The 27,291-nt window shown below is 41.6% G+C and overlaps 1 protein-coding gene across 7 annotated transcripts in view; it reads left to right on the forward strand.

Moving 5' to 3' along the window:
* Positions 1-27,291, forward strand: part of cast (calpastatin) — a 38,345-nt gene that overhangs the window by 2,343 nt on the left and 8,711 nt on the right. Inside the window, exons 1-19 of one of the 7 annotated variants that reach the window (XM_034584826.1) lie at positions 4,867-5,048; positions 12,600-12,650; positions 17,647-17,715; positions 18,957-19,076; positions 19,446-19,556; positions 20,343-20,468; positions 20,979-21,080; positions 21,419-21,460; positions 21,539-21,640; positions 21,762-21,842; positions 22,945-22,983; positions 23,854-23,940; positions 24,155-24,226; positions 24,321-24,428; positions 25,288-25,383; positions 25,533-25,637; positions 25,780-25,896; positions 25,995-26,105; positions 26,209-26,298. In XM_034584826.1, the coding sequence (XP_034440717.1) occupies positions 4,974-5,048; positions 12,600-12,650; positions 17,647-17,715; positions 18,957-19,076; positions 19,446-19,556; positions 20,343-20,468; positions 20,979-21,080; positions 21,419-21,460; positions 21,539-21,640; positions 21,762-21,842; positions 22,945-22,983; positions 23,854-23,940; positions 24,155-24,226; positions 24,321-24,428; positions 25,288-25,383; positions 25,533-25,637; positions 25,780-25,896; positions 25,995-26,105; positions 26,209-26,298 (1,704 nt within the window). In that variant the 5' untranslated portion in view covers positions 4,867-4,973. Of the gene's footprint in view, positions 1-4,865; positions 5,049-12,599; positions 12,651-17,646; positions 17,716-18,956; positions 19,077-19,445; positions 19,557-20,342; positions 20,469-20,978; positions 21,081-21,418; positions 21,461-21,538; positions 21,641-21,761; positions 21,843-22,944; positions 22,984-23,853; positions 23,941-24,154; positions 24,227-24,320; positions 24,429-25,287; positions 25,384-25,532; positions 25,638-25,779; positions 25,897-25,994; positions 26,106-26,208; positions 26,299-27,291 lie in introns of those variants that run through there. The other 6 variants (XM_034584827.1, XM_034584828.1, XM_034584832.1 and 3 more) reach the window with 6 other exon arrangements.

Consider the following 27,291-nt stretch of genomic DNA (forward strand, 5'->3'; position numbering starts at 1 on the left):
GGACTGATTTAAGAAATGTTCTCCAGTTCACTGTGTTCACTGCTTTGTATCTCTATGTCAACACAGATAACTAACATTATGTAATACTAGGAAACACTCCCGATTCTGAACCTTAGAGTGACCACAACCTAAAGCAGATAAGGCTGTGGTATACATGCCAAAGATTAACTTATTGGTTTCATATAGTTTTCATGAGAAACTGTATAAAATCTACTTTCTACATGTGAATGAAAACTCTTATTCACATGTAGATTGTATTGTGTGGTGTAATCGGGAGGCCTTACAATGCAGCCACAGCTGAGGAATGTGTAACATGTTGTACCTGTGTCAGAGTAGATTAGTGCATATTGTTCTCAGATTATATGCCTGAGCCGGTTTGCTGTACATACCGGAAGGAAAACGAGAGTGAGTGTTTGTCTCCCTCTGCTGAGTGCGGTCGTGCAGTAACGCTGTTTCCTCAGATAAGAGCCGTTTGTCTGTAAAGCTGCAGCCTGGGAACGTTGTTTGTGTTTGCTCTCGAGGAGGCGAGAGCCACGTTAAACATCAAACCTCTGTACCTTGGTAATTTAAGGTACTGATCATCTTCCAAAAACAACATTTACTTTGTCTATCAGTGATTCTTTTCTGAATCTTAAGAGCTACTTGTTTACTTACTTACTTTTCTTAGTGAAAAGATTTTTTCTTTGTATCGTGTTTATCTTTACAAGGATTTTGTCCTAATCTTCATGTAAATGTAAATCATTGTACTGAGATTAAATTCAGCATTTCACCACTACAATATACTCTTTCCTGACCTGTAATAATTTTAACATTTAAAAGATTGTATGTAATCAGATTATAAAGTAAGTAACTAAAATCAGTCCAGATAAAATAATCTTATTAGATTAAAGTTTTATTGTTGAGGATTTAATGATTTCTGAAATCTGATAGTTTCTAATTAACATAAATGTCCATCCATCCTTTATACCACTTATCCTTTCTTCATCATAACTAACACTGTTATCTAATGAGTATGTGACTTACAGGGTTTTATAGACAAGTGCTCCACTTTGTGGTGGAAGGTTCAAGCAGCAGCAGTTTCTCCAAAACAGCCTCCATTCCGGACAAAATCCCCATCACTTCAACATCTAATGTGTGCAACACAATACCGTCTATGTCCAGTGCAATTTGTGCAAACCTGGCATATCAGTATCTGCAATAAACCCAACTGAACTTGAAATCTGAAGAAAAGCTGAAGCTATGACTCCTTCTTAGTTAGGAATAAAATGTGGGAGGGGTTTAGCTCAATTTGAGCTAGTAAATAATACTAATACTACTACTACTGATAATAATAATAACATTGATAAAGACAATTAGTAAATACAAAAAATATTGATGACAGCATCACATAAAAGCAGCAATTACAAATAAAATCAATAGGAGCAATAAGAACAAGAAGACGACATTACATAAAAGCAAGTCTGTAAAATGGGCTTTAAAGAGGCGATTTAAAAGAACTCAGTGAATCTGCTCGCCTCATCTCCTCAGGCCGGTCGCTCTAAAGCTGAGGGCCCCAATGTCAAAAGCAGGGTCCCCTTTGTTTGAAGTAATCCAAAAGTATCCAGATTAGATTACATTCATATGTAATCCATTACCTGAATTTGTATTTAGTAGCTGACAACCTTTTACTGTAATCTGAGCCAGCCCTGATGGTTGTGTATGATTCATAGATTCCCCCGACTAGCTGGCGTACTAGCTCGCTGCAGGTGAAGCAGCGTGTGAGGTGGTGACAGTGTGTAGACGTCTGAACCACCATGGTGGAGAGAGCAGCGACTGTAGTGTGACACCTAAATATAGAGATGAGCTGCAGTTTAGCACAGGTGTCCAGTTACATATACGTACTCGTGTCCACACACCGGCACACAAATATGTTGATGACAACATCTAGTATCTCCTCATTCACTTTCATATAGCTCATCGTGATCACTTGTCTCCATCACACAGGTTGAACCTCTGTGTGCAAATGTAAAGTTGGCTCCACCACACGTCACACAGGTGATACAGGTTCATGTGGATGCTCGGTGAGTTATATAACAAGACCTGACGTGTTGGTGCACCAGCTTGTTCTGCAGGCTGGCTCTGTTGGCACTTCACATTGCCAAAGGTGTGTCTCTCAGTTTGGGAATGTGCCAGGCTGTGGGTTTGATGGAAACGTCTGTGTGAACACGTGGAAGCGCGACCATTTGGTTACATGTACAGTCTTAACATGTTAAATACACTCACATAGAGCCTGGGTTTGGGAGAGAAAAGAGAAAAATGTAGACTCGTTTGACTTCATTCCATGAAGTCTGTGCACAGTGGCTCATCAGATTGAACTGCATTGTTTTCCCACAGTGTGACTCTGTGACCTCCCTCACACAAAGCTATAAACCACCATGGACCATAAACCTGTCTTTCACCTTTTATATGTCAAGTTTTTAAACCAAGGCAAATCCATATCAATATTCCAGGAACATAAGAACCATGGAGTTATAGTGAGAAACTACTGTTCCCATAATGCTATGGGGCTTGCAAACAGGAAGTATGACTCTGGCATGGGATCACTGGGTGAGCTGTGGCTGCAACTTGAACCCAGTTTGTTTTGAACCCATGACTCTCAGGCAAGTTATAGAGAAATAAGAAGTGTATCATTTTTCCATGACTTCTGAGCACAGTTATGAATATATCTGTGAAATTTATCATGAAGTAAATTTTTTTTAAAGGGCCCCCGTTTCAAATGATATTTTATTGTTTTTACTGAAATTTAGTTTTAACATTGTCAGGACAAGACTACACTGCAGGAAGTATAGTACTGTGTATTGCTACCAGAAGGGTGAGATAAAGGCACGAGATAGGGGTTTATTCTACAGCGAGATAATAGATCACTAGATCATATAGATTACTAGATAGATCACAAACTATTCAAAGTCATTGTACCGTCAAAAGTTACATAGTGTTACTTTAAACCCCCATGGATGATAAGTGACACAAATCATCGGCGCAATAGGTGATTTGTTGTTTTTAGAGCAGCTTGCACCTGTCTGTTCCACCTCAGGTCTTATTTTTGTCTCCCCCTCCGCTGCCTCATAGTTAAAAAAAACCTGCAGAGTAACAATGTACACGTCACGTGCAACTTCAGCAGAACACACACGAACGTGTCATCAATTTTATTAAAATAAATGTAATTTCTTCAATAGTTCTGTATTATGTCTTCCATATTTTATCAGCACAACATACTAGTGTGTATTTTAATAGTGTTTTATAATATACACAGCTATTTATTTAGTTTGGTTAAATTCATTTTATTTTGAACATTTATAAAAGGTAAAATAAAATACATTCATTGAAAAAAAAATCCCTAAGTAGATATCAGCAACACAAGTAGTAGAAAAAAGCTTAACAACATAGTCAAATAATTTACATTTGATTATAATCAATTTTTCTGTTTGAAAATGTGCGAGTGTGTTTATAACGTGTTCATGTTTTAATCCGGTGAAGAAATCCAACATGGATGTGGCTTCTCGTCGCTCAGTCTCGGTATCACATTGCCCCTGTGCTGGGATATTGCAGGTTGTCGTAGCAGTGAATTATATTTGGCATGTTTAAAGGGACAGCTCTCGTCTCCATACGGCCTCAGAGACCACTCGACCGTTGCACTGCGCAAACTGGAGTTTCGTGTCAGGCTGGTTTGAACATTATTTTCATATTTTGCTGAGGTGTGCTATTAGCAGGCGAAAGGCTTGGCTGTCAGAATTATTGCACCACAGTGACTCACTCTAAGACAGTATTGTCTGCTCACTCCACCCAAGCCCGGCCCAAGGGGACGCACAATAAACCCAAGTGATGGAACTGGAGTTGTACTTTGCACTGGACTTTAGCAGACATGAAAACAATGGGAACGATACACAAAAGCCTCGGCTGCATTTTCTTACACTTTCTGTCTTTTCTTATCAGAAAGTGTTACAGAATCCCAATCTGAATGTGGTTGAAATAAAGTTTAAAATAAAACCGCTGTCTTCAAAAAATTGTAGTTGAGGGTTCAGAAAGCCAACACCCATGCCGTAGGCTTGGGGAAATCTCGAAACACTCCCTTCATTCCTGCTCTGTTCAGTTTCAGTTTTTGCTCTCGCTCAGTCAACAGACTGAGCGAGAGCCCCATTTGCCTCTGATGGGTTTTCTTGGGCTCCGACAGCAGCTATTGATCGATTCTGACCGTGTGACCAGATGTTGAAATAACATGGGCTTTAATCATTCAGAGGTCATGTTACTGGCACAGAGGTTTAAGACTGATCACTTTCAGCTCAGCCTGGTCTCTCTGGGCCATTAGATGATGCAGATGTAATGTAAACCTAATGTGTGGGCCCCTCCTGTTATTCTCACAGGCAATTAGTCAGCCGGGATAGTTGCACAACCTGTGTCTTACGGCTGCGTGCCGATAAGAAGTGTGTAACTATGTTCATGTCTCTGTGCCTTTGTGTGCACAAGGCCTGTCTTGCATCATGAATCTGGGTGTGTGCTTGTTGACAGTGTGTCAGATTAAAAGGGGGGTGTTTTACAGGAGGTGAAAATCAATTTTTCACATAGGCAGACGTGTTCTTAGTCTTATGCACGCATGCCCTTGTGTGTGTGTGTGTTGGTGATGTATCTGTTTCCCTGAGAAGCGGCTCAGATGTGGCCCCCTCATCAAGAGGGTGTCAGTCCACGATCAGCTCACTTCCCTTTATAGCCCAGAGAGCCTCTTCTGACTTCCACGTCTGGTCCTTGCCCCTGCTCTGCTCTGCTCCACAGCCACGCCCACCCCTTGGTCCCTCTGCCCTCCCCTTCTCTCTCTCTCCTCGCTCCCTGCCCTGCGTGCTGGAAACATGCTGCAAGCCGACAGACAAGGCAGGAGCTGATAGACACACGCGCACACACACACACACACACAAACGCAGTCGGAGGCACTTTCAGCCAACATGGGCCAGATACTGAGCTGGATCCGAGGCCCACGGGACACCCCGGCCCTGCACGATGTGGCTGTGGAGGAGCAGGTGTGTGCAAACGTGTGATTGTTTATGTGTGTGCGAGTGCTTGTGCCATGGTATGTGCTGAGCAACTAATCCAATGGGCTTCCACGTGTGTTTTGTTTTGTTCATGTAAGGCAGCATGTAAGTATAGGTTTGCTGTTAGTTCTGTTAGTACGGTTTGTACTGCATGTCTGGGAAAGGACATTTGGGAAAAGACTTTCTTGGTTCCAATCCAAGTCAGACCCTCCTCCCTCTCTCTCTCTCTCTCTCTCTCTCTCTCTCTCTCTCTCCCCCCCCCCCCCCCCCCCCCCCTTCCTCTCTCTCTCCCTTCCTCTCTCTCTCCCTTCCTCTCTCTCTCTCTCTCTTTCCCTCTGGAATGTGAGAGGCTCCTGGTCAGCCTCTGAGCGTTCAGTGTGTGGATGTTTTCTAGTAGTGAGATATTAAACCAAGGCCGGGGCAATGCTGGCAGTGTTTGTAACCAGTTGCCACATGCACCAAACCACAGGGAAATTCTGACAGACGAGTCACTGTTGCTGTTCTGAAGGTTGTAGGTGTGTGTGCAGCTGAGAGGATCCGGGGTTTTTATTCCATATAAAAGAACATCAAGTTCTGTTTGGGTGCTTTCATGGGAAAGGGTCTTGATCTTTTTCAGTTTTGCCCAAATAGCATTCTCCAGTGATTATCTACACTAGCAAACTTAAAGGGTGCGTAGCTCCAATGCTTAATCATTCTTTCATTTCTTCTTTGTTTTTATTGCACGATTTAAAATGGCGTGTTGTGCATTTTCCATCTGGCAGAGAAACTGATTGCGTGTTGACATGTAACAGGTCAACAACGTCTGTCCTGATGCCAATACTGGGTTATCAGGGTTATTTATGTGTGAAAGGTTAAATAGCAAATGTGTCCAGGGTGGAGTTCAGTGTCTCAGTGGTCTCAGTGGTCTGAGTTCTGGTCTGCACCACTTACAGTCGGTCATCAGGAAATGGCCTCAGGGAAACGTATCTTGACTGCACGATCATATCCATCAGAGGACAATGGCTGAGCACTAGCACACACGTCCAGTACATTTCCTCACTGCCATACACACGCATCCATTATGAACTGTAATGGAGCTTGTACACATCAGTCTTGACAGCTGACAATTGTGTTTTCACACTTTAATGAACAGCTAGACAGCAAATTTCAGTGCTGCTGTGTTTTTTCAATAACCCGGTGCACATCATGTATTACAGTAATAAATCATCTGAATCTTCACGGTGTCTCTGACCCATGCAGCATTGTGAGTTAACAGTAGGACTTTGTCATTCAGTCTTTTACGTCAAATAAAATGTCTATGTTACAAGTCAGATCTGTGGAAAACCTCGTCACTGTCAGATCTTCACAGGATGTACTGATCAGAGAAGGCATGAGGATATCAGCTGTATTGATGAGGTGCTTCATCACGTGTAACACAGTAATCAACCCTCGGGCTGTGTGTGTGTGTGTGTGCCAGACGAGAGGGAGAGCAAGTTGTGCGATCATAAACACACAGACGTGTTTTGTTGACACATCCTGTACAGCTCAATATCTTCCTCCCACAGCCTGTGAAATGTTCCCTTAAAGGTTGGGGTTTGTCCCGTGTGTTATTATTTCCCAGCAGCACTCATCGGGTCTTGTGCTGCAAGATTCCTCACTTCACTGCCAGTTTGGCTTGAGCTCGACGGCTGAACCAAACGTTGCACTCCGGTTTTTGTTATGTCATTAAAATAATGTGGTAGAAAAGTAGCTCTGGTGTCCGGCCTAACCGGAGAGGGTGATTCAGCACGATTGAAGAAAAGCTGTTGCTGGTAGCCACATGATGTTTGTCTCGATCAGTAATGAAGACCGAGCAGCCTGATGGTTACTGGAAACTGTAATGATATATATTGACTAAAGTTCTTGGTAACACATGAACACATGTAAGTGGAAGCTGGTGATGACGTGTTCACAACGGTGTGATTAGTATGTGCTAATTTTATAAATTGCTGACACGTTCTAACTTGATCTTGGTCTTATTCTGTCAGAGAGCAAACAGTTTGAGGAGGGTTTTCTCTGCACTGTAACTTTAAGACACAAGCCTCAGTATATGACAACGGATATTGTCTGTTTGAAGACAAAGTCCAGATTGTCTTGTGTGTGTTTCTAGAGTGGGATCATGTCCGGGTCAACAAACCAGGGGGGAAAGTGTAGCGCTAAATTTAGAGAAGGTCTTCTGATGTGCAGCAAAGGGCGTCTATTTTACTGTAGGGTATGGGGGACACAATGGAACAAGAGTTTCACCGTGGTCACTATTTGTCTATTTGCACATCAACCTTTAGATGTTTTTCATTAGTGGGTATTATATTGATTCACTGAATTGCTCCACCTTTTTTTTATAGTCATTATTAAAGGTTCAGTGTGTAGAATTTAGTTACATCTAGTGGTTAAGTTGCATGTTGCAGCTGATTACCCCTCACATCCTCCCCTTCCAAGCATGAAAGAGAACCTGAAGCCTTCAATTGTCATAAAAACTCAAAAGGTGTTTAGTTTGTCCAGTCTGGGCTACTGTAAAAAACATGGCGGCCTCCTTAGAGAAGACCTGCTCCAGATGTAAATATACAGTATTTAAATATAAAGACCTAATTCTAGGGTAAAGAAAACAACAATTCGTACAATTTAGATGAAACACACTAGTGAAAACATCACTAGGATTATTTTATGTTCAATTTCTGCCAATAGATCCCTTTCACCTAAATCTTACACACTGGACCTTTTTTAAATAAGAAAACTTTGCTGCTTAACTATGATCTATGAATGAACTGAGCTTTCTGATTAGCATTAGTTGTCATGGTCATGTATATTCTCTTTGTTGGATTTTGATTTTATGTTAGGATTTGTAGAGTGCTTTTTACCACCCGGCTCTCATACCCCATATTTCTGATCGGCACCTGAACATATCATGCCTACGCTATGACATTATAAATGACTTAAAATGTCATAGCAACAATAAAGCAATTAGTTTTCAAGCAATGTGTTTCCCTCACATGCAAGAAAACAATGCATGAATGTTTTGAAGTATGTTTGATGGCACCGGCCCTGCATTCCTCCCTGTATGAGCCTGAATGCAGCAAAGGCTGAGAAGGTTCGGCAGTGGATATTGTGGAGCTCAGCCTTGAATTTCATCAGATAAGTTATTTCCTGGCACAATGACCAAAGATAACATAGTTTCCTCCCAATTTTGTAACCATCCAACAGTTATGTTTGCTGGGGTGTTATCAGCTGTACGGGCTCGAGGGGCACTACCTGTTCTTCTTTCACATATAGGATGCAGATATCTGAATATACAAGTTTATCAAGAATATCACTGTTATTTCCTTGAAGTTAAAGAGACTCTCCTCAACATACTGATTCATATTCCTGTTTCTCGGCGCCTGATAAATGAAATTCCTTTCAGATCTATTGTTGGTCTCTCCCTCCCTTTCACTTGTTGTTGCCTGTTCTGTGATAGGTAGTTACTATTTTTAGTAAAATGCCAGAGCTATGGTTGATGTGAGTGGAGAGACTTAGCCCCTTTTTTCATTTGTGAGATTTACAGTGAATCCCCATGTCTCTGGTGTGATCTCTCTGCTAACTTATATTTTAGTTTATGAATATTTGAATATTTAGCTCACTATGTTCTATCTAGTTTCTTTATCTGCTAGTTGCTATGTTTGTCTGCTTGTCATGGTGCTGGCCAATTATATAATGAGTATAATACGTCAGATAAGACACGTACTTTTTAAAAACCTTCACCCCCCCATTTACAGCTTCAGAGATCGGATTGGTCAGACCCCTCAGGATGGGTGGGTCTGCTTCAGCTCATTAGTTGTCAGCAAAGATAAGTCTTACCATGAGTTTCCAAGGAAGGCATGGCATCCAGTGTAAGAATGTAACCACACACACACAATAAACAGTCACAAAAAGCTAAAGCAGAGGGAAGGTTTTCTTGTGTTCTTGTCATCGAGAGACAACCGAATAAAGAAGATTTATTTTGAAAGGTCCAGGAACAGACACAAGTATTTTTGCACTGGAGGTGCCAGGGTAGTGGATTGTGCAGTGAACAGAGACCTCAAGTCGGCATTCTTTTTGCCTTTTTGAAGATATTTTTAGACAAATGACCACTGATGCTTTTGATTTTTCCAGGGTGATAATCCTGTGTTGCAACCATCAGCTTGGTTTGGTTGCTGTGTAAGCAAGACTGCTCATGTTCAGTAAAGAAATGCCTCACAGAAAATTATAGCTAGGGTTTATTATGAGGTAATACAAAAAGTTAAGTGTGCATGTCATCATATTTCCAATTTGCATTAAGTATCCCATGCCAAATTCCTTACTAAATCTAGAGAAAAGAAATAACAATAACAATAACTGTTTGATAGATCTATGGCTAAAATCGACATGTTGCTCATAAGTAAGATATTGTGCCTTTATAGCGCAGACAATGCAAACATGACACATACAGTAGTCGATATGTATATTCTTCTATAGATGTTAGTCTTGTGTCCATGAGACATGAACACAGACAGATATATAAACTGACACAATCGGCCCACACAACAGTTTCAGACATCACACTGCACAATCGTCCATTCATTTATATTTATGTGCTATGAGTATTTTTAGACACAGGGGGGTGCTCTTTTCTAAACTCCTCCCCTATTAACATGTTTTACTTGTTTGGTGGTGTGAAATGTTCAGTCTGAGCAAATAAAGAATCTGCGGATTGAATCTAGGAGGTATGTTAGGTTTAATCTATGGCAGTGTTTAAGTGTGAAAGAAGGGACATGTTACACTGCTTCGTGTTTTTAGTTTTGTGTTTTTATTCTAACGTACACCTTTGGCTGCTGTCCAGAAGCTGCGTTTCCGGTCTGTTCCTTTTGTCCAGGGTCGACTTTGAAGCACCGCGGAGGCCAGGGAAACCATGTCTGAAGGTTTTGTTGACGACCAACTTGTTTAATGGTCTCCTCCCTCCATCTTTGTCTCTCTTTAATTGGCAGTTTTTCCTTTCTCTCTGCTCTGGTTGTCTTTGGGTGTGGATTGGACTTCATGTGATGTGATCCCTCCTCCCTATCTTCTTTTCTTTCTAAACACACAAACACATATACACACACACGCACACACACTCTCTGTCTCTGTTGTTAGACTGGCTCTGACGTCTAGATTCCTGAGCAGTGAGTCTCTCTCAGACACACCCAGACTCTGCCAAACAACACTGCTACAGCAAATCCACTTCTGCCTCATTGCTGTTTCACACTCGGCCTCCATTATGCCTCTCCCTGCGATCAACTTGCTGTGGGTCATCGTGCCTTGGTATCAAACTGCAACATCCCTCCTTTTAAAAAAAAAACGAAATCTCTGGCCTGGCCCAGCCCAAAGTTTCCCTCAAGCTGTCTCACTTATTTTTCCTGGCAGTCAGGGAGCAGTGGGTGGGCCTTTGTGTGTCCAGCCGTCCATTCTGACGCAGGCTGCTCTGTGCCTTGTGGCAGAGGAGGTGGAGCCTGAGCAGCACAGACTTGTTGTGCCTCTTCCAAGAGGGCGGGGCAGCAACTTTTTCACTGCTGACAGGGTGTGTGTGTGTGTTTACGTGTGTGTCTGTGTGCGCGTGTGTTTGACATCCAGTGTCGACTCCAGTGTTTCCACAGAGGGAAATCTAAGGTGAAGCGGCCTCAAGAGAGTGTATTGGTAGTGTACAGAGCAGCATATATAGAGGATACACACTCACAATCACACCTATGGTATGTATCTGGGCAGTGAGCTCACTCTTTTCTGAATTCCTGTGCGTGGAGGGGCTTCCTGTTTGATACCTGTCAACTTGACGGCTGTTTTGTGTTAGAGCAGTAGTTATGACAGTTGGAGGCTCATTGTTCTCGTGTTCGCAGCTGTTCACCACGTTCAGTGTGGGTTCTGCGAGAGTAAGCGTGTGTCTTTTTTGCATATCAAGTTAAGGAAAGCTGTAAAAGGGACTAATGATCGGTGTTTTACTGTTATTTTGACTTGTATAGACCCCGAGAGGAGTTGTTGCCAAGGTAACAACAAAAGATATAAACAGTAAACAGTGTATTTATATCGAGGTTATGCTGCACGCAAAGTTCATTTGTTTGAGATTCAATTTAAACTAGATTCTCCAAAATGTAAGATCAGCATCTCTGCTTTGTGTCTTATTATCTGGCGTTAAATTCCTCTGGATCTTTAGCTGCACCTTTGTGACGTTGCAACATTAGTTTGCAAGAGTGTGTGAGAATAAAACATACTTTTGCAGAATGAGGCAGTGCGATAAACTAACATCTAAAACCAAGAAGTGTCGTGGTTTTCCTCATCCAAGCTGGCTCTGATGTAGTAAAGTGTATTCACGGCATAATGTCGGCACAGATAGACGATTGTATTATGTTGGGACCAATGATTTCAGTTGTGAGTTTACCCAGCTTCCTTCCCTACTGCAGTAACCTCCATCCTCGTGCAGCTCGACAAACTGCAGTTACCCAACAACAGTTAGCTTCCTTGCTAATCTTACACTTCTGCTCCAAATTCTCTCCTCCTAACACGGCCCGCAGCTTTTCTCCATTTCCACCACTGAGCCTCGCTGATCCACATCATCACCACCGACCATTTTGCAAGGGCTATTTGAAAGCATATTGTGACAGCAGCTACAGCAACAAAACCATTTCATGTATTCACATACGCATGTTTGTGGTTTGGTCGGGTGGGGCCAAGCATTAGTCATCAGTTTTCATAGCAGGGCCCAGCTACTGCTTTGATCGCTCTTGTTGGATAAGTCCTAGATGAACTGAATTGTTTTTTCATGTTTGTCATGATTGGTTCTGGATGATCTGATGTACTTGCAGGCATCATGCCCTTAAAAATAAAGGAGGGACATCAACCGGTTCTGTCAGAGGACGATGTGTCCAGCTGAGAGACTGGAAATCTAAAATGCTTTCAACTGGCACCTTACTGCCAGAATCCACATTACCTTACTGCATAGTCATTGGTGCTCCAAGTCATATGACAGAAGCTTTAAAACCCTGTGTCTAATCTTGGCCACACTCACTTGGGCTTCAGATGGCAGCGTGCCCAGCTCTCCCAGAATGATCACCATGCTGATATATCAGTTTCCTGTCACCAGCTACGTCAGTCAGTATCGTCCTCGGGGAGAACCCCACAGAGGCCACAGAAGGAACTGGTCAAGCACCAACACGAGGGATATTGGTTTGTGGGATTTTTGGTCTGACTTGCAGATTTTGTTGACTTGAGGCCACTCGGCTTGTGATGAGCAATAGGTCGCCACTGATTTGACTAAAGAAGTCACTTTTGATGATTTAATAAAAAAAAACTGTTGTGTCCACCAGTGTCCTGCTTCACTGCAGGTCTGCATGAGCCCCAGACTGACGCTATTTGGACTAACCAACCTCTATGTGCATCAACGTAAATTATTCATGTGTGATTTCATTTGTGTCAGACCACAAGTTTACTTCGATCTACTGCCCGTGTACGTGTCTGTGAGTTGAACTATCGTTTAATAACCTTAGTATTTCCCTTGTGAAACAGATTCATGGCAACTATCGACCCCTTCCCTTACCCCGACAAAATTTCTATCAGGTACAGCTGGATGAAATTTCTACCGACTGCAAACTCTGATTTTGTTTGTGTACGGGGGCTGGACAAAATAACAGGAACATGAGTAATGTCATGTAACACATTCATTTCCCAATCTATAAAAACCACTGCACTGCTGGATTAATTATAGTCTCAATACAAATATAATTTCCTCATTAAGGTAGTATTTGCACATCGGATACTGTTATTTTGTCTTCCCCATTTATGGCCATTGTCGGGTGTGCGAAAATAAACTTCAGATGGAATGAACCACTTAGGACTGGCTTGATTTTGCCAGCTTAATGGTTTCTCTTTTGTTTTTGGAAAAGCTAACATGACTGTTAGGTGTTTTCTTTCTAAACTCAAAGGTCAGAAAATATATATAGATTTACTTTCCAAAACAATTCACCTGCTAATGCTACAGCTAACAAGCTACCACACCTACTATGCTGCACCGGCTCATACGCCTGGTTACTGTCAAGACATTGAAAACTAAGTACAGACAGTTGGCACAAATACATATATTCTTTACTACGTGATCAGATAGTTCATGATTTCAAAAGATCTGTAACCATTTTCAGACATTTTAGTTTTTTTTGTACAGCTGCTCTAGCAGATGGAGTTTTGAAGAAAAGTCTTATTTTATTTAGATATTCCTAAAATAAAGCTTGTTTTGGCACAGAAACTCGGAGGGTGAGGTCTCGCCTCTTACCTTTTGAATATGTGAACTAAGTGTCATGTTCCTGCTTTTCCAGAAAAACAAACTCTGCTAACCTGGAGGACGGGCCGGACTTAAGCTGTGTTCTTGATGAAAGCATCAATCGCATGTGGTTTCAAGAGCTGCTTGTAGTGTGTGTACTGTTTGTGGCGTCTGTGATGGTCAGTACTTAGTCTGTACAGGAGGTTTGAGGAATGGAGTAATGGCTGCAGTTTCACATCACACATAAAACTCGGTCTCAGGTGATATTTCCGTTCTCAGATGAGCTCAGAGCTGGTGACATAATGACTCTCTGGTTCAACTTTAGCTGTTCATCATAAATAAGTTGAGTAGTCCTGAACTTCCCCTAAACGTTTGAACACCCTCAATTGCACCTTCTAATTAACTAGTTTTTTCTGATTGACTTCTTTACTTACTAGTTGAAATTCTCTTAACGTCCCGACAGCCATCAATAAGATGGTGTCTGTCTGTGGCCCTCGCAGAACTGTGATAAACGTTACCAATTCGAACTGAATGAAACGATTGGCTGGCGTCCCAACAACGCAGAAGAAGAGACGATAGAGAGGGAGCGAGTCATGGAAAAGTCTGCTCCGAGCAGTTATTAGGCAGTGCATATTTGTTTTGATAATGGGAGGGATTAGATGTATCAGGTAATTATTTTTTTTTAAAAGTATAGCCTGCTCTTGCTAGTCTCTCCAGAGTTACCAACAGTGGCTTTAATGTAATTCCCTTATTTATTTATCTTTGTAGTTTTGGGGGACATTAGAAAAAAGTTTGAGTCCCAGTGCAGGCTAACACAAAACTCAAAAGGAGCATTGTTAGCCCTGTGCTACATTACAGAGAAATGCAAAACAGTCATAATGAGCCTTCTCTGAACGTTCCAGAACAGAGAACAAGAACATTTTGTTGATCTATTTCAAAACATCACACAACCTATGACCTGGATAAGAATGAAAGTGCATATTTATTAGTACTGTCTAATGTTGGATGAACAGCTATGCTAATTGGCCAATGTGTTTCAAAGGATGAGCCATGTTTAAGGTTGATGATAGATGGGCAAATGATTGTCTTTAGCATTTACATGTCACCTTCTCTGGGTCGTCCAAACTATGATTAAAAATATCTAAATGCATTGGTCATGTTTTCAGGGAGCAGCCCTACTTTCTCGAGGCCTTTTTGTTGTTAGGATCAGTGTCTGTTATACCATGCATTGTTTTCCCTTAATGATTTGTAATGAAATAACCGGCCTGTTTGTTTGCATGTAAGGGCGGATGTGGGTGGTTCACTGTGTGTGCTGCCTAACCTGTCATCTGTCACACAGCAGAGGTTGGGCTGGTGGTTCGCTTGTGCAATGGTTTTGCTGTCAGACTGAGCCTCAAGGGGAGAATACTTTGTGTTTGGTTTTGAAGCATGGTTTCAAAATATGTCAACTCAGTGCAATGCAGATGGATGCTAATTAACACAAGTTGTACAGTTGTTTTGACTCCTAGAGCCTTTCTAGTTTAATGGTTTTGTTCCAGCTCTTTGTTTGTGGACTGCTCAGCTCTCATATGAATAAAAGGAAAATGAGTCACCACATCGGATCGATTGACATCAAGCTCAACTAAGACTCAGATTAATACTTGAATAGTTTTATGAGTGTTTAAAGTATTACAAATTTTATGAAAAAACAGGGAATTTGGAATTTTTTTTAACACATTTATTAACAATTTAGTGTGACAGTAAATATAGAGTATTGTAAAGATGCAGTTTGTTTTATTTGTTTCCGATGAGATTTCTGGAGTTACACAATACGTTACCACAATCTTTTTATTTAATGAAACTAAAGTAGCTTTTTTTAGTCTCTCTTTAAGCTATCTCAATGTTGTACCTAAGGCTGGGTACCAAACCTCAGCATCATTTGAGAAATCTGTTGACAATCTGAATTCAAGATAGGGGAAATATGTTTATTTATTTTCTTGCAGAGAATTTGATCACACCACTTTATAAATTTAAGCAAAATTCAAAACTTCAAAATTTCACTTACAGTTTTAACCTACCATACTTGCTGCATGACCCTGTTTGCATTTTACATTAATTAAAGGCTAAAGGTTTTTGTGGTTACTTGGTGACAATCAATATTTATAGCAGTAACTGAAGCAACGTGACTTCCCCTGTGGCAGGAGTTGCCCTGGCTGCTTGTGACGTCACTTCCTCCTCTGTGCCATTTCCTCCTTATTCACTCTAAACAGTAATCTGGATTTTTCAGACTGTCAGTAAATTAATAATACAACTATATGTAATAATGGAAGTCAAAAGACAAGAAAAGAACCAGTATAGGACAGGTAGAAGGAATGTTCTTTGCAGGACTAAAATTGATATTTACGAATATTATTTCTACCACTAATTTCACTAGTTGCATAAGATCTAAATGTAAAGATATTCTTAGAGTAAGATCTTTTGAATAAATATTGAGGGGTTGTGGGGAAAAAAAGGCCCAATAGTTCACACAAAGTTAGTGTAAGCAAAGGTTGCAAACCTTGAGCTGGCCATGTGTGTGTGAAATGTAACACTAGTGTGTTAGGCAATCACTGACATTTCTAAATCTGACATCCCAGATTGCAGAGTGGTGCAAGTCACTGTGTCCTCAGTGTCTCCGTGTCTCATATGTGTCTGTTATGTTCATCTGCTTCAATCACTACAGTCATTTAAAGACATGCAAACTGTCTTTCCCCTTCATGCTGCCCGCTCAGCATGAACTCAAACTTCATGGTGCACAACGGGCTGAGCAGTTCAACTCACTCGGTGCTTATAAGTGCTTAAACACGCCATAATGATAACTAGTGGATCTAGATTTTTGCCATTGGATACTGGTATCTTGCCTGGGGGTTAATTTCCAGAGCTAAATTGTTTAATCTGGATTAGAATTATCTGGATTTTGAAATCCTGTGTCTTTCTATTTGGGGGTCATCATTTGTTAAATTAAATTAGTATTTACATTAAAGACATTATTTCTATCTGATAGTTCCAGTGCTTTTGTTATTAAAAGCTGTTTTGTGGATTAGTACAAATTCTTTGGTCCAATTATTTCTTGTCCCAACCTCCTTCGATAAGTCTGAACAAATGGAAAAATAGAGTCATCATGTTCAAAAACTATGATACAGCATCATACAATGCAATGGGCTGGATGTGAAACTAATAGGAGAGGCCTCGTGTCAATGGGGTGGAGGCTTTGTTCCCATTTACACCACCTGAAGGAACAGGGCTGGGCTCTGCAGCACACAGGACTCCACCTGGACTCAGCAGCTCTTAAAACCTGTTCAGTAGACTATACTGTATGTGTAGTTCTGTGCATACCCTTTAGTTATTCAACTGCGTTAGACATTGAGTACACATAATATTTTGCTTGTCATTTCAAGTAATCCCCCGGGAAACAGAATATCCTCCTAACTCATGGAGTAGGTCCTGGATTTGATCAGCACCTGTGATACACTGGTGACCTGTTCATCTTGTTCCCCTGCCTTTCAGTCAATACACATGGGATAAGTAATGAAGCGAATAAGCCAGGTCAAATAGACCCTGGTGCTTGAACGAATGCAGTGGTTCATGCTGAGGAGGAGCTGAAATCAGTTTCTTACATTCAGGGACAAGTTTAATACAGATTTAACACGCAAGAATTGTACATTTTGGTTAGCTGGGGAAAAAAATTCAGAAATGAGAGCTGAAAACTAGTAGTTTAACAGTTGAGTCAAACAGAGGGGATTTGATTGCAGCCTTTCTGTCTAAATCAAAGTCTTATATGTCTCTTTTGTCTATATGACGACAGATGTCAATGATCTCAGCGTTAATTTAACACACTGTGATGTCATCCAGAGAATAACCTATGTGTCGTCTGGTGTTGCTGTGGCGACGGCAGGAAACAATAATACTCGGCCTCTTTGCTCTCTGCTGACAAACAGCAGTCACACCCTGTGGTGTGGAATGTAGTACTTGAATGTACTCTACCACCTCTGCCGGCAGTATGATGGATGGCTGTTTCAGCAGTAAATGACTTCACTGTCGTTCATCTGATGTGTGGTTTCTTCCTTTACCTCTGTCTTCTTCATGGTTTAAAGCTGCAGAGACATTTGTGTAGAGACGAGCTGCACTGAATGTTTTGCACCAATCTTGCCTCTGGTGAATCCGAGATGTTTCTGTGTGTGAATCTTGAAAGGATTACGATGGTTTCTTGTTCAGTGTTATTTTTTCTTGTAACTGCACATGTGTAACTTTTCTCTCTGTGGCTCTTTTTTCTCTCTGCAGTCGCTGCCTAACCAGGCCGCACCCAAACCAGCGGCTCAGGTCTCCACTGCGAAGCCGGCCCAGTTCGAGGTATTAAACATTCCTCTGTAATACCAATTAACCTCTCCTCACCCTCTGCCTGACCCTCCCTGTCCCCATCCCCTATTATCAGGACTATGTGTGCGGCTGTTACACAGACAAGAGCACTTTTCTCTTCCTTCCATTCAAGGACCAGAGAGGTAACACCCAGTTTCTCAGTCAGTAGGAAGCAGTTAGAAATGTGTAATGCTCTGAAACAATGGATCAAAGGTATTCAGTTTGTTTATCATGTCGGTTCTGCAGGTTTATTCTAAGGATCATGGTTCTTGGTAACATACCAGCATGATGTCGGTAGCTAGCAAACAGTTGGCAGAAAACACCAAATACTTTTTCTTATGTGGCTAAAACTGTATTTTAATTAAATGTCTCTCCAGTGCAGTTTATAGGAGACAACATCAGGACAAACTGGTCTTCTTGGCCTAAATTAAAAGTCCATTTCTCTCCACGCTCCACTCCTAAGTAAAGAAACTGAAAGTCTCCTAATATTTTAGTTTCTATGTTGAAACAGTGACTTAAACCAGTTCTTGGCCCCAGGACATGGGGCATCCATTGCCTTCTTAATAACCAGACTATGTTTTGACAGAACAAACCAACAGTACCAAACTCAAGTGTCTTCACTTGGCTCTTAACACCTACGCTTAGACATTGTCTATTCTGGTGTCTGGCCTGTAGAGAGAGGCTTGAGTAAGATATGTGGCCACGAAACAGTAATATTGAAAATAGTATTTAATCACAGTGTGAAAGAAATTCTTTTTGAAGTTACAGAGCTGTTTATAGACTACGCTTGTATTACTCAGACATTAACCTTCAGCTATAAGTGACTCTTGTTAGTATTTGACCTTGGTGACCCCTCTCATAACTCTTAGTGGGCTTAGCCATAGTGGGGTACAGCTACTCAAGTTACAAGCAGTATATATGCACACATTGTACAGTTTTAGTCTCTGCTATTGGACAAGCTGTGAGAACACTCTTTCCTACATTTCCCATCATGCAACCCTACGCATAATTTCATCGGACCCTCCCTGACATCCACACACACCTATTTCTAACACAACGTCCCCTGTTTGTAACACTTACTTGTACATTTGCACATGAGCCCAAGTTGAGATAACTCTAGTGATGTCACCATGATGTCATCAGGGTCATTTTCTCAGCTCCATCTAGAGGACATTATGCACAACTGTTTACACAGGCTGAGTCGAACTCCTACTGATGAGTAAACTGCGTTACAGAAGGCATCATCAGGATCTGCCATGGCTACAAAGCCTGGGGGGGTTACCGCAGCAACAGGCGGAGCCACAGGAAGTGGTGTCACGGCAGCAGGAAGTGCTTCGTTTAAGGCCAAACCAGAGGTAGAGAGACTCTGGATGTGTAACTACACGTGCAGGGGGCTTCTGGCTGTTTGGTGTGATGTAACATTGATCACCGCTTCCTTTTTCCTGGTCACGACACTCTCAGCGTGTAATCATCATGAGGCAGCTCACATTTCTTCTCCACTAGCTTCATCTTTCTTTGCATCTTCCAAAATATATCTCTACCTCCATTTTTACCTCTGTATGCGTTGTCCCTCCGGCTCGGGCCGTCCACACATCTGGATCCGAACGCTCGCTTAGTTCTCATATTGTCACGCTTGGGACGTTTGCTCTTCACAGACTGTGGCGATGACTTCATCAATAACCTTCTCATGGCTTCTCTTTAAACACATGCTCCTTGGTTTGTAGACTAACACTACGCCGAGGGGTGCTACTGTTATTGACATGTCGTCCGCTGGGGCTGCTGTTGTTGACATGACGTCAGTAGGGGCGAGGGGCGGTCCTCAAGCGATGCCAAAGGTAATGATGTCATAATGTCCACAGCGCTTGTCTGTGCTTTTTCATGGTTTTACCCTGATTATCATTTTAACTATTAAACTGTGGTTTTTACATTACTGCTGATTCGCTGGTACTTTCTGTAGATAGGCATTTCATCATACTGGATGTAATATCAGTTTTATTTTCTGTTGGGGTTTTGAACAGAAACTGCAGTTTAAATGCTTCCCATGTGATTGGGGAAACCACAACATACATGTGTGTCAGCTGCTCAACAGTACCCTTTTAACCCTGACAACTAAACTCACATGACCCACATGATTTTCACCAAACCAAAGTTTGGTTATGTATTGCTATGGTTACATTTTTTGTAGCATGCTGTTATTTGTGAATAGACATCCCAAATTCACGCCAGGGCTTCCTTTTCAATATTCAATGAATGTAAATCACTGTAATAAATGCAAATAAAAAGAAAATAGAAAGTTTAGAACAAGTTCAGCAGTAGTGTAAAGTTTTCTCTAAATGGGCTAACGCAGAAAGAAATCCTTAAACATAAACTGATCAGTGGTCAGATCAGTCTCAGTCCTGAATCCCATTAGATCTGAATGGAAAATAAACCCAGCTAATCTGAAAGTTTTTAAATATTTCTTGGGCCAAAGTGACAGATCTGACCAGTTATCACGCTACATATTCTGTTCACCAACACAGTTAAAATGCTTCACACGTCTTTGTCAGTATGTTTACAGCTTTAGTAAAGCAGTGTATCTGTCATCCTTGTGTTTGAGTAATCATTTGGCCACATGTTTGTAGACGGCACCTGTCTCCCAAGTCAGAGCTTCAGTTCCTTCTCCTGCCACTGGAACAGCTGCAGCCGCTGGCACGGCAGTGACCGCTGCTGTGACCAAACCTAAAGTGTCGCCCAAAGTCACAGCCAAGGTAGACTGGACTGCTGCAGGAATCTCTGACCCTTCATGACTCTCTCGGGGTGTTACCTTCCAGGCTTGCTTCGGTCATTGCTTTGTGCTGCAGAGTTTTGTCAAAATCTGTTTCCTAAGAACTCAGTTTCTTTGAGAATCGCTTCCTCAGTCTTCCCTTTCTTCTTCCTTGGAGATGACAATTCGATATGAAAGGAAAGATCTTAGCTCAGCATGTCTTTGCTTGTTGTTGTGTTTGCGTCTGTCCACTTGCAACATCACACATACATCAGAAATCTGGGTCAGCCAGAGGAAACAAATGGAGAGGACAGGCCTACACTTTGTTAACTGAATCATAAGTCATCGAGCTGCTGGAGGCTTTTCTTCTGCTGAAATCCGCTCCTCACTGTCCTGTTTTTCATCCGTATATTTGGATATATCTATATTGTAGAATTTCTACGCATAAAGTGGACCTGTCATATTACTTGATAAGTACTTGGCTGATAATAGATTTGAATTAATTGTATTTTAGAGTACCATCGGCACCACAACAGTCAAAGCTGATGTGTCTAAAGCTGCAGCAGCCTCGGTTGTGCAGGGGAAGAAAGGAGAAGCTAAACCTCCACAAACGAAGGTAGATGATCCTGAAAGCAACCGAGGTGGAGGCTGTCTGATAGTTTTGTCCTCTGTGATTCTGCAGAATATGAATGGACATGGTTGTATAATTGTCATGGTGCTGGCTGTCCCCTCTCTGTGGGGCCTGTAGGGAGTTTTCCTTCTCACTTTTTCACCCACTTGGGGAAATGTCTTGGGTCTTAAGAAACGATCAAATCTCATGTGTTATAATTTTCCTCGGGTGACATTATTATGAAGAAGTTTTTCACAATTTTTATGTCTCTTTTTTTTATCATGGCCTTTTTATTTCTACCATTTGTTGTTGCCTGTTCAATTTCAACTGATTCTGTTTTGCAGGTACAGGTGGAGGTTCCTTCCACAGCAGCTAAAGTCAAAGAGGTAAACATTTTTGGGTTGGATTTGCTTTGAAATGCATGTTGCTCGCTTCCAGTGTGCTAACTTGTATTGCATGCTCAGGCACCTGCAGTGGATCCATTCGATGCCCTGGCCAGCATACTACCATCCGCTGATTCTATCGTGCCCCAACAGCCGGTGTACACCGGGCCAGAGGTCAAAGAGGTACAGCAGAGCTACAGTGTGAATGCATGTGTGTGTGTTTTTAAACTGACCAGGTATGTGATTGTAGGAAGCTGAAGCATGGTTCTGGTGTGAGTAACTGTGTGTTGCATGTGTATCACAGCATGGCGTCACCTCTGAGAAGGGTCACAAGTGTGGAGAAAGAGACGACACGCTGCCTCCAGGCTACAGATTTAAAGATATGGTCAGTTCTTCCCCCGTGTACCTCTCTTCATCACCTCCTCTGATTCACCAATTATAGCCATTTTGTCACGCCGCCAGTGGAGGGAATTTTTTTGTCCCATTGTCCCCAGACCTCACTGTCAACTGGTTGTCATGGATATAAAACTGTTCACACTGAGGGCTGTGGATTATCCAGAACAATGGGGATGTTTTAAAACATCATCATTGTCATATTTCATTGGTGTTAGCGCTGCAAATAAAACATCAATAGTCGATTCTATTGACGTGGAGATGAACAGGGCTGAGTATCAAACCTAAATATTTTCTTTGGTACCAACTGATCGAAAACAATGTTCTGTCAGATTCATCCTCTGGTCAGAATAGTTAAAGTTAAAATTGGCTGCTAAGGGTCTGGATAACAAAAGAAGTACACAAGTCAACAAAATATATAAAGCCCATTTAGTATTGGTCAAAAAACCCACTAAGATCTGGATTTTGTCTGCAATGGGAGTGGAGACAAACACTCCCGGGTCAAGTGCGAATAGACACAGGTTTTAATCGGCTCTGGCTCCGCTTGGCAGTAATGGAAAATGTTACACCAGGGTGAACGCGCAAATTTGGCAAGACAGCGAGGTGGAAGAGCATCGTGACGTAGAACGTGATGTACCAGTGTAAAAAAACAGAAAGGCAAAGTTCTCTACCAGCAATGGGAAAGGAGTCAAACGCCCTTTTTGCATGTTTAAAAAACCTGTGTATTGCTGCTTATTTTGGTATAACAAACATTTAACAGAGGTCTAGTTATTTTTAGACATTTTAATGAAGAATTTTCTATGTTGTATCTTCAAATTAAAACTTAAGTCTATTTTGTTTATTCAAAATGTTGAGCCTTTGCTTGTGTTTAGAACATTATAGAAGTCTGATATATTTAACTTCTCAATAAGATATTGAAAGTACAGATCATTTATAACAGTACTGTAGAGTCAAATATCTCAAAAGCTGGACTAAAGCTACCTTCATGGCCGGATTCTAGCAGAGGAAATGAGAGAATGTTTTGAACTGAGCTGGCAGCTTCTGATGAGCATTTTAGTTTTTTCTTCAGTCTAAAATGAATCTGTATTTTCTAGGCTCCGGGTCCTGCTGATGTGAAACCCATGGACGTCCCTGTAAGTGAATCTTTCACAACTCACATGTAGGGATGAGACTAAGTTCAGACACTGTGAAACTCTTTCCAGAGTTTTTCAGCCAATGAGAACACACTGACATCACACACACACACACACAGATACAGGAAGCTCTGTTTCCACTGCCCGATCTGCTGGTTCCTCTAGAGTGGGGAATGTTGCATTACATTCAAACACACAAGACCCACCTTCTCCATTCAAACTTGTTGGATCATGTCCTACCATACCCCAAGACTTGTGTAAATACGTGCACACACACACACACACACACACACACACACACACACACACACACACACACACACACACACACACACACACACAACAACACACAAACACACACAAACAAACACAAACAAACAAGAATAAGCAGATACTGTAACACTTTGATGTCCACCCATATGTAAGTTATTATTTACTCAACACACCCACACTTATCTCAGATCCAACTCCCACTCGTCGTCTTATCTAACCTAACTTTTGTCTCATGATGTGATTTCATCTTCTCCAGTGGGAGTTTAGTTGTGTGTATCATATTTTTGCCAAATCTGCACAATTCTATGTGGTACATGTTTCTATTTTGGTAGTTTATTTTGTCTTCATGGCATTTTAAGGGCGTGTCTGTACTTTTCCTTCACTATCAGTACATGCAGTCTAGTTCACATTATTTTGCCCTTTTGTTTAGTCATACATGCCCTCTAGTGGAGGATCATGTGACTGATGTGGAGCATTAAAATCAGTTTTAGGTTGAGGTTATTTAATATTAAGGTTTTTGTTGAAAAAACAAACCTGATAAGAATGAGTTTTGTGTAGTTATCTGCTGCTGATGCACACCCTGTTTCTTTCTCTCAGAAACCAATGAACACAGATGAGGCCCTGGATGCCCTCTCCATTGGATTCATGACTTCTCCTGCTTTACCTGCATCCAAGAAGCAAGAGGTCAGAGTCGTAAAGACAAATATGACATGCATGTCCATGTTCTAACTTTACACCTCATGTACTTCCTTGTGCATATTTATAATTGCCAGTGTGTTGTAGCTGGTATAAGCACAAAATGTGCCTTAAGTTCTTATATGAATTTAAAGGCATATGTAAAAGGCAAATCTAACAACTGTCTAACACAGTGTTTGTTTTTCCTACATGAAATATTTAGAGTACAGCCCATGTTGACACGGTCTGTGCAGCATCTGCCGGGCCGGCAAACTTTGCACCACCTCCTGTAAAGGTAAAGTAAAAACTTACTTGCCGTTAATGGCGTTATAGTGGCATCTGATTGAAGAAGCAGAGACTTTAAGTACCTAATGTCACCCCTGTTGCAGAAAGGTGAACGTCCTGCAGCTGCTCCTCCGGCTGATAAGAAAGCCAAGATGGAGAAAGTCTCAGACGATTTCTCTCTGGAGTCTGTGCTTTCCTCTGCTCCGACCACGGTACGTTTCGTGCAAGGGTGTCTTGGCTGGTCAGATATCGGTCTTAAAATTTAAAATGTTGTGTGCTTGAAGGAGTTAGTATTAGATGATATAATTCCGCCCAGTGAAAAAGACCCCGATCTGACCTGGTATTAACAACGGTCCTGACTGATCCCGATCACAAGTGGTCAGTGCTAAGTTCGGGTCTGAACGCACACCCAAATTCATGCTCAATGCGTCCTGAGATCCTCAGAGCTCATTATGTGGGGATGCATGTGTCCACATTCTTTTCACTGTGCGAGCGCAAACGCATCCTGGACCACATATGAAGGACCAGCTACTCAGCTGACGTCTGTGACCTGCTACAGATTGTGTCTCAGTGTCAACGAGTTGATTTGTTTGTGGCCACAATATCAAGGCTGATCACCACAGGATATCAAAATCAAAAGTATCAGCATCAGTATCTCTCTCTCTCTTACTCTGTCTCTCTCACAGACACACACACACAAACACAGTGACATCAGACACATCTTTAAACTCAGACTGGGTAATAAAACAACATAAGTTGGTCTTTTGGACAGAAATGACATGTATTTTCATATCGAGCAGAGAAGTGATCCGATCACAAGTGGTCACACGAGACACATTCAGGACGCAGTTTAATGTCAGGTGTGAACAAACCAACTTAGCACTGTCCACTTGTGATCACATCTCTCAGAGTGGACGTTATTACCAGGTCTGAGTTTAAAAAGTACATACTACTGCTACATTTAAAACTAAAACTTGCAGTTAAAAGATGAACCTTATTTCACTTTGCCATTATGTATGCATTGATCTGTACTTTATAAATGTGGAGTGTTTTTTCTGTTGCCTGTTTTAGAAAGCAGCTGCTCCTGTGGCTGTGTGTACTGCTCCTCCCGCTGATAAAAAAGCCAAGATGGAGAAACCTGTGGTCACCAAGCCCAAGGCTGATGAGGTGAGGGTTAGCCTAACCCTAACAGGATATGAAGAGGATAATATATGCTAATATCCACCGCCTCCAGCCCTCTACTGTCTTATTTCTGTATTCAAACCCTACATGATGGAGTAGTAGATCATTCATTTCCTCTCCCGTCCTCTTTGCAGGGTGCGTCAATGTCTCTGGACGCTCTCAGTGCTCTAAGCGACTCGTTGCCGGCAGCAGCACCGAAACCTGAATCCCCCAAACTCAGGCCTGAGGACATTGTCTCGGTAGGAGCACAAACTATGTCTTTGCCTCACAGCATTCCAAGGCCTCTCCTGAGAGCAGTGAAAGACATGTCTCACTCCCCTACTAACACCTACATTTCATTCCAGACAATATCTTATCTCTTCCTCCTTTTCCTTTTCATAGGAGGACAAACTGAAGAAGGAGAAGGGTGTGCGTGTAGGAGAAAGGGAGGACACACTTCCTCCAGAGTACAGGTTTAATAAGGAGGAGCTGGAAAAACTGCCTGCTCCTAAACCTGAGGTGAGACCGGCACAAGTTCTTAGATCTTTAAACCATACTTTAGGGTATGAAGCTCTAATTTATCACTGATGGATCCTTCACTGTGTCTCCTCCTGCAGCCCACCATGGCCCCAGGTGACGCTCTGGACTTTTTGTCCGGAGACTTCATGACGTCCTCAGCAGCTCCGTCAGTCCAGGCTCCTGTTCCCCCCCGCTCAGCTCCTGCACAGGTACACTGTGGATCTATAACTTGTAACAGTATAGACAAAATCATACAAGCAAAGACCCAGAATTCAGTATCTCATCCAATGACATCTGTGTTGACTGGTGTAGAAAGCTCCTGCCGTTCCTCCGGTGGCTGGGCGTCCTGCCAAGATGGAGAGAGTCTCTCAGGACACTGTACTATCAGCTTCAACAGCTAAGGTACAGCACAGCACGCTCACACAACTCCTACATTGCAGGTGACTCTTGGCTTGTCAAACGTCCACTGACATTGGTAATAGTCATCCTAACGCATAACAATTCAGTTTTCCAGGGATGTGAATGAACACAGATATTCTGCAGATAGAACACCAGATATAAACAGCATCTGAATCTTAGCGGTGACATTTGAGCTATTTCTAAATATGTTTTCAGTGTCGTCACTCAAATCTAAATATACAGACATCATACAGACACTGATTCAGTCAGGGTAACTCCCTCTTTCACTTTGTACAGTTACTGCATCGTTTCTAATGCCCAATAAAGCTTCACGTCCATAAAACTGATCATCATTTCAACAGCTTCAACAGGAAGTGCCACCTGCCAGCGCAGAAAGACCTTCTATGATGCAGATTTGTTAGATAATGAGGCTACAAGCTGAATACAGACGTGTGGTAGATTTAATTTTAATATGCTGATATTCATCTTTTTCATTCATATTGTCCGATTTCTTGTTCATTACCGTAAAAAGCTTTGCTGATGATTGCTAGGTGTTATTTTTACATCATGATCCCGTATTCACGCCTGCACGGCACCTTATCAACCAGGCAGTAGATCAGTGCGATATCTTTCAAGCTGATTCACTTTTCTTTTATCATAGACACAGTTACCTACCTCTTCCATCATTGTTTCACTGTTAAAACCTCTCACACAACTTCCACTATTCATTTCCACCGAGACAATTGACAGTTAAAGACAAATCAGGCTTCATTATTTGACAAAAAATATTTATATGCAAAATATGTGTATAAACAAGACTTTAAACAGCTACAAATTTAATAGCTTAATAATAGTATACTTATATACTATAAGTAATGCTATATTAATAATATAATAGCTTTGTGCTCCACCACTGCATCATCCATTTGAATACAATTTTTTATATACTGTCTATGAATATAACCAATAATTGATTACACAAATGAAAACGAGTAC

Source organism: Hippoglossus hippoglossus, chromosome 5, assembly GCF_009819705.1.
Source record: "Hippoglossus hippoglossus isolate fHipHip1 chromosome 5, fHipHip1.pri, whole genome shotgun sequence".
Classification (NCBI taxonomy): Eukaryota; Metazoa; Chordata; class Actinopteri; order Pleuronectiformes; family Pleuronectidae; genus Hippoglossus; species Hippoglossus hippoglossus.